Source organism: Lathamus discolor, chromosome 6 (assembly GCF_037157495.1).
Source record: "Lathamus discolor isolate bLatDis1 chromosome 6, bLatDis1.hap1, whole genome shotgun sequence".
NCBI lineage: Eukaryota > Metazoa > Chordata > Aves > Psittaciformes > Psittacidae > Lathamus > Lathamus discolor.
Genome location: NC_088889.1, coordinates 13,501,664 through 13,509,645, shown reverse-complemented (window position 1 = coordinate 13,509,645; position 7,982 = coordinate 13,501,664). Strand labels below are relative to the sequence as shown.

Here is a 7,982-nt window from a genome sequence, read left to right as displayed (position 1 = left end):
CTGTTGTTTATGTGTATACACAAACAAGAGCATGCACATCTTGCTGGTGCAACAACATTGCCATTGTAGGAAGGCAAAACCAGACAGTGGATGTGTCTGAAGACAGTGGGTTTAAGCTAATTCAGCTGGCCCATTGCTCCGGACATGATGTGTAGGTGTGGTGGATGGGACTGCTGAGTTTATTATCATCTGAGAGGACCTTTTCCTTTCCTCTTGGTCCAAAGAGACCCCGGGCCCAAGAAGATGGGGACCTGAAGGTGATTTACACGTTAACTATGTGCGAGCAAGGAAAACTGCCTTTGAGCAGTTGCACTGTGGCAATGAGAGGCGTACCCATGATCACAAGCAGAAGCTCCTCATAGAAACACTATGGAGAGATGGAACTTGCTTGCAAAGCACTTTGCTAAGGGCTCATGATGCAATGGTTAGGGTGGGGGTAAAATATAGGTGAGACCAGCAAATGAAGGCAGGGACTGCTTAGAAGGCTTCCCTCCGCTGAGCAGAAACGCCAATAGATGTGAGCATGGGAGCTTCCTACAAAGCTCAGCAAGCCTAGCAAGCTTTTACAGGTACAGCTTTTCAAAGAAGGGGGCAAAAGGTCTGTAAGCCCTGGCTACCACCCTGTTATCTCACACAGTGGGTGACACGTATGTAGACACTCATTCATTCGAGCCATCTCTACCTCCAGAGATACAAACATGGATCTCATTGGGGCACCCACATCACCGACATGCAGTTCTCTCTGGTTGAAGTGGCTGCTGGCCTTGAAGCCCTGAACAGAGACCTGCCTCTCTTCACCAAGACGATGAAGAGCTTATGGGCATACAGCAAACAGAATTATCTGGGAAACAAATGCACAAAAAGCACCATATTTTAATTATACAGATTTACTGCTGCAGGTGTTTTCCATTATCCTGTCTCACTGAGTCCAGGAAGACTCATGCATGGTTTAGATGTTATATTTGTGTCTGTATATCCTTACAGCCTGAGGCACGTGAAAGCTTCAACTGCACATCAAAGTTGGAGGACATGGGAAAAACCCTGTTCTCATGGCAGAAATTAATGGTTTCATTTGCAGTCTCTATGGCTTTATTTCTGAGACTGAAACAGAGCAAGCGATGCATTACAGAAGGAATGAAAGACCAAAGGGGCATTACATGGATCTGAACTCTGTCCCAGGGGGGTAAACCTGAAGCTGCTCTGACAAGACATGCCCCCTCAGGGTGGTGTAAGACAAGCTGCACACATGTGTACAGAGATCTCTCCAGTCAATAAGAGACAGACAAATGCATACCTACAGATCACTGCTTTTCTCTTCCTGACCTACACCATGGACATTTGGAATTTTTTCCCTCTAGTCCAAACTGTAAGTATACTCTACATGAAATGGCAGCTTGTTTGGAGAAAAGAAACCACCCCACCTCACTCCCTGAGAGTGCCATGACTTCTTGCTGTCATCCCCATCAGGGTACCAGGAAGAGGAGAGAAGTCCCTGCTTCCTGCTTGACTTCAGACTGGCAGATCAGTTTGCTTCTATCCGCTTCTTTATGTGATGAAGCCTTTTACTGAAAATCAGTGGAAAACTATATTTTGCCTTGTTGCTTGGGATACAGTCCTGGAGAAGATGGACCTTTATCTAGATTTTACTGGGCAGTGCCCCATGGTTATAGTCCCTCTTGGTAAGGCTGAAGGATAAGAGGGCTGCAGTCACGGCTATGGCCCTTACACAGAGTTACTTTTTTCATCCATTCCTCTGGATCCAAAGCAATAACCCAGACAACAGAATTGAGCCACAAAGCATCATGCAGACCATTAACTGACATTATCTTGGGGTGCATAGATACCAAAAATGACTGCACTTGATATGAACAAATGAGAAACCCACTGGAGAGAGTAAGCCCAAGGACATAATAACATTTAACTTGGCCTTAGACCGCTGTATCTCCCACCAGCTGTCCAAACTGTTTTATCTGTGTAAATTCTTGGATGCCAGGATTCTTCCCAATTCACACCAGTCCTGGAGAGCAAACTTAGCCTGAAAATAGGTAGCTTGATGTAATTCATAATAGTTCTGAGACTTAAAACTGCATCAATAAAGATAACAGGTGTGTCTAAAGGGTCTGTCACAGTTATTAATCTAAAAACCCCATCCTTCGGAGGTTTGGCCCTAAACATTGTTAAATGATTCAATTTTCATAACAAACTACATCTTATCAAGAGAATGTGAAAAGGCACAAGGCAGATGCTCCTGAAATCTTTGGAGGATCTGGAGCCACCACTTCAAATGGACCTTCAGTGGCAATCTTCATTTCCAGCATCCGACCTGAAGAAGGGAAGCCTCACTGATATGGCAGCTGAAACCCACAGGCTAAGAAAGTTGTGAAGAACTTGCACTGTCCAAAAGGAGAGCGCTTAGTGTTTGTGCTCTTAACTTGTTCATCTGCTGTTATGAAGAGAACAGGCTTAGTGCGCATGTGTGCCTGAGGGAAAAGTAAGAATTATGTAAAAATAGAGGAATTCCCATCATGCTGCAAATGCAGATACTGGAGCTTTAACAAAAATACTGTAGACTGCAAATGCACAAGCAGAGCTGACAGTCAGCTCGTACCTGGCTATGGAGAAGAGCAACATTCTCACAGCAAGAAATGCTCCAATTTTTGTGCCACTGATAACGGTTAAGACTGGCATTCCACCTGCACTTCCATCAGAGCACAGTTCGTCATGGTTGGTGAATGTGAAACTCTCCCACACAGCTCCTGCTGGCTGAGCCTGTCCCACATGACACACACAGGGACTAGATAGGAAGTGGATAAGGGTAATGCTCCCATTCACTTGGCAAACACCTCTTGTTGGGCATTCCTATGTATTTGCCCATCGTACCTCCATGTGCAAAGGTTGTCCCTCTGGGAAGCAAACTCCTCCCCAGCCCAACAGAGAACTGCCATGCAAATAGAAAGGCTGGTAAGTGCTATATCTAGCTTTGATGGAGTCTTGCAATTCCTGCCTGGGCACCACGAGGATTCCTGCTATGTCTTTATGGGAACTCAAACAATAAATGATCCAGGCTTGAACTGGGCACCTGACAAATACTTTCCTTCCCTTTTTTAAGGTATTTATTCTAGGATGACTTTCTAATTATGTATAATCTGTTCACACTCTACATGTGCTTCACATGATACGTGCAGTCCCCAAATTCAGCAGAATTATGAGATCAAGTTAAATTATTTAGCTTTGCCTTAGTTTTGTTGGATGTTGGCCATCTCAAGCCAGTGTGGCTGATGAGGAGGGACAAGAGTAACATGAACCACGCACTGACACCACCAAATTACTCAGCCTTAATGCTGCTTAAGAGTCTCCTTTAGTTAATTCTCAATTATTTGTAGACTTGCTCCCAACAATGAGAGAGAAAATAATCTGCTTCTGTCTGGTGTGGGATGAAATGAAAAAGCAGCTAAGAAAAGAGCTTCTGAAATAAATGGCTGTTGGAGTGTGGGAAGCATTGGAACTTTTGTTGTTCAGGCAGTTAGCCTAATTCAGTTAGATAGATTGATTTTATTTTATTTACCTCATTCCCTCATACAACAGAGGGGCCTATAACATGCCCTCGGTGCTACATCCCACTATTAAATCTTTTCGGTGCTGAGAAATGGAAAGCAGCCCACTGTGGTGTGCTTCGATGGTTCCTTGCTTCTGGGGGCAGAAGAGTACAGTCAGGTTTACTTACATTGGGAGTATTTTGCATCAGGCAGTACAGCAGTGTTGCTAGCAAGGCAGCAGCATTGCTCACTTGGGCCAGTTAATGCCCAGGATAGAATGACATGCTCAGCTGCAGACCTGTGTCGTGAGGTGAGGGACTAATGTCGCCATTGCTTCCCACAGGAAAGTGCTGCAGGTAACTTCCTTGGAATCCAATGCTTTATAATCAACACTGATGTTCTGATAGACTAAATCATTGCAGCCAGTGATAACCTACCACACAGCTCCTTGAAGTGTGAGGGCTGGCTAAAGTTAAGCTAAGCAAGTAGTTAAAAACATATCCCAGTGCCGGCTATATTTGCACTTTTCCCTTCAATAAAAAAAGCCACCTGATGCTTGCAAACACCATACAGGGTGGATGGCAGAAAGAAAACTTTTACTGGGAGCATGGACTATGCCCTGCCTATGGCTGAAACACCCACTGGGTTCAGCAGGGCTTAGGCTGTGCACAGACATGCTCTGCAATGGATGGACCCCAAAGCTCCCTGTTTCCTCCAAAGAGACTGACCCATGGTTTTGGCGCAGTTCTGGCAGGAACCAAGCAAGAAGGGGAGAGGATGCGGGCAGTCACTTTCAACAAGTCATTGGTTCGCTTTGGTCTAGCACAAGCCCCAGGAGACCCCAAAATGTACAGACATCAGAGCTGCGTATGTGCTGGGAGACAGGGAGGAATTTCAGACGCTTGATAGAGGCCAAACACCACAGAAGCGGGGGATAACCAGGTGAAAACGCAGCAGTGGGCTGCCCGCCAGAGCCACAGAGCAGCTTGTCCCCTCTCCGCGTCACCTCTCCTTCTGACGGGGCATGGGAATCCCTGGGCGCGCAACCGGGAGCAAGCACGGGCTGTTCAGTCACGGAGGCTGCGGAAGGCAGCGCTGCTGCCCCCTGCTCCGGCACCCCGTGAGTGTGTGCCACCAGCGGGAGCAGGTCTGAGCCCTGGGGTGCTCCGGCACCGGGGAGACGTGGAGCTGGGGTACAAAGCCCCACACAGCAGCGCAGCCCGGGGCCGGCGCGAGACGCGCGGGCAGGCGCGGACGGCACGGACACCGCCGCAGCCAAGAACGGAGCGCGCAGCCAGCGCGGGCGATCGGTGCCCTTCACCGTCCGCTCCGCGCGGGGGCAGCGGGCGCACCGCGCATCCCGAGGCGGAGGGAGGGTCACCACATCGCGCCGAGCCCCGCGGAGCGCGGCACGGAGCCCCGCCTTGGCACCGCCCGCGGCCCTGCGCGCCCGCCGGAGGTGGTGGAGCCGGGGGGACACGGGAGGCGGCGGCGGCGGAGGAGGCGGAGGAAGGCGCGTAGCAGCGAGCCACGCAGCTTTGACGTCGCCGGGCTGCGGCTCCCCGGCTCAGGCTGCCGGCACGCAGAGCACAACGTGACGGCACACCGCCGCCCTCCCTCCGCGCTCCCGGTGCCCCGCCGCCCGGCGGAGGGAAGCCCGCCCGCCCCGCCGCCCCTCGCTATGGGCCCGGCCGCCGCTCCGCACGCGCGCTGAGCGCGGCTCCCGGCGCTTACGAGCAGGACTCGCCCCCGCGGCCGCGCTCTTTCTGCACCTCCTTTTACCCCCCCCACCCCGACACCACCTCCGCGCCTCGCGGGGGGCCCCACGCGCCATGCGGGGGCCGCGGCGCTGCGATGGCATCTGATGGCCGCGGGGAGCCGGCGGCTGCGGCGGCCCCGCGCGGCGCTCGGCGGCCCCGGGAGGCGGCGGCGGCGGCGGCCGGCGCCCTGAGGGGGCTGCCGCTGTGAGCGGGGGGCTCGCCCCGCGCCGCTCGCTGCGCAGGAGGAGGCGGAGGCGGAGGAGGAAGGACCGGAGCGGTGCCCGCCGCCTGCCCCCGCCGCCCTGCCTGCGCGGGCGTGCGCGGCTCGGCCGCAGCGGAGCGCGGGGCTCCGGCGGGCGCTGCGCTGCCCCCTCCCCGCATCCCCCCTTCCGACCCCCCCCGCCGGGCTGGATATGTGGATGCTCACGTGAAGATGGATGTAGCGATCGGGCTGCTGGGGCTGCTGACGGTTCTGCTGGAGGGCAGCTCCGGGCAAGGGGTGTATGGTGAGTCCGGGGCGCGGCGTGACCTTGTCGCGACTGTCGCCGGGGCGGGAGCGGTGGGGTATAGGGGGGTGTAGCTCCCGCGGCCGCGGGGGTGGTGGGGCCCCGCTGCGCGCCGCGGGAGCCGGCGGAGCCCGAGCGGAGGCAGCGCCGTTGCCATGAGACACTGGCGTTTCACGGAGGAAACCTGGGGGGTGTCGGTAGCTCGGGGAGAGCACTCGGGGGGCTTCGGGTGACCCGTGCTGCACGGGGGGCCCGCCGCCGCGGAGCCTATGGGCGCCGCTGCAGTGGGGCTCCTGCGCGCTCGCGGAGCGCCGTGGGGCCGCCGCACTTGTTAGCAGCGGCGCTGCCGCCCGTCCGCGACCGCGGAGCGAGGGTTGGGGGCGATCCTCAAACTTCCTGGGGCTCCGCCGGGGCGGGCGAGCGCGCAGGGAAGCGCCCCGCTCCCCCGGCCTCCCCCAGGCAGTGACTTGCAAATCGCCGCCGCGGAGCAGGGCGCGGGATGCTCCGTGGTACCCCGAGCCCCGCTTTCAGCACCCGGGGCCTGGGCGGCTACGCGGGGTCCGGCTCTGCGGCTGCGGGAATTGTTGCTCCCAGAGCCGAGCAGCTGGGAGAGCGGGGCTCTCCGCCGGTGCTGCGCGGGGAGGACACCGCCCGGTGCGCTGGCCCCGGCGGTGCCCCGGTCCCGGTGATACCCCGGCTATTCCTTGGCCCTGGCGATGTCCAGGTCCCGGTGATGCCCCGGTCCCGGTGATGCCCCAGTCCCGGCGGTGCCCCAGTCCCAGTAATACCCTGGTGATGCTCGGGTCCCGGTCCCGGCGGTGGGGGGTTATGTAAGTGGCGGTGCGGTGTCGCTGGGAGCGTTGGCTTTGGCACTCGATGTTGAGACTTCATGAATTTGCCAGTAAATGCTTTGTTTGACATCTGCTCTGTCCAGCTCGTGCGTCTGTTTCGGCACTAAAATATTTTCTTCCCACCAGGAAGATAGCCCCAGCCCCCCATTTTTTTGCCTTTTTTTTTTTTTTTAATTGTGCAAAATTTCAGTGTAACTGAAAATAATCTGAGCCATTCTGCTCGCAGCGGCTAGATTACTGCTGTGCAGATCGCGGCACCGGCGGCACCCGGGCTCCCTGCCTTCCCCAATACACAGGCACATTTTGTTGGATTCGTTGGAATACCAACTGCGGTCATGAATAGGAGAGAGCTTGTTCAAGCAGAGCGTGTTTTGTGGGGGCCTACAGGAAAGGGAGATCTTGCCCTAGACTGAGCACCTCTGTCGATGCACAAGAGATGTCACATGCATATCTGTAGTAAGACTTTTGTTTGGCAATGATGCGTTTTCATCCTGTAAAATGTAACGCCTGATTTAGGTGAAGGACGGTGGGTGAAGGGCTGATGTGTGGGGGGAGCTGTGTGAAGTCAGTCATATGTGGCTGCACTATATTTGAAACCTGTTTCGCATGAATTTGTGTTTGTTCATTGACTCCCGAAGGTCGGTTTGAGAACGTCGAGTGTGCTCTGCCAAAAAAGAGACAAGCCCAGGGTCTGCCTCCTGGCAGCCCAGAGCACCTTGAAGAGCCTGCTCTATGCATGAGGGCCATCTTGAGAAAGGCAGTTTTGAAGGCAGTGCCCTGAGTTTTGTTTGCAAAAGTGAGCCCAAGCCTGGGAGATGGAGCCTGCTTGGTTCTTGTTGCTTTAGAAAAATAGGTTTATGGGATTTGAACAACTTTTTTGTCCCTGTTTGAGGATTTCAGGATCCTCACTGCTCTGCTTCCAGGCATGGTGCAGATAGGAAGATGTCTTGCTGAGTTAACCCACTTGTTCCCTGCCTTTGTGCCAATGCCCTGAAATGCAGGTGCTCCTTCTGCGATTAGGCAGAGCCCCAGCAGCCTCCCCTGTGTGCTGCTCCACTGTGTGAAGAAGGACCGTGCTGCGGTGTGTGGCTGCCCTGCCTGAGCCCTGCCGCCCTCTCCAGTCCTGCACTGATAGCTTCCAGCATCTCAGCTCTCTCAGCCCTATCACTGAGGTGCAGTCTGGCACTCCAGCTTCTCCCCAGTTCTTCCCTTTGAGACTGTGACTCATCCTTAGGAGTCACTGGAATGGGGTCTCACCCGGGATGGGCACTACCCAAGCTCCACCTGGCTGCTCTCTGGCACTGTGTGCCCACTGCCTGCCTGCTGCTT

At 54.7% G+C, this 7,982-nt stretch overlaps 1 protein-coding gene across 2 annotated transcripts in view; it reads left to right on the top strand.

Moving 5' to 3' along the window:
- Positions 1 to 5,637: 5,637 nt before the first annotated feature.
- Positions 5,638 to 7,982, top strand: part of MDGA2 (MAM domain containing glycosylphosphatidylinositol anchor 2) — a 387,881-nt gene continuing 385,536 nt past the window's right edge. For both annotated transcript variants that reach the window (XM_065685163.1, XM_065685161.1), the window contains exon 1: positions 5,638 to 5,802. In XM_065685163.1, coding sequence (XP_065541235.1) covers positions 5,730 to 5,802 — 73 coding nt within the window. In that variant the 5' untranslated portion in view covers positions 5,638 to 5,729. The remainder of the gene's footprint in view (positions 5,803 to 7,982) is intronic.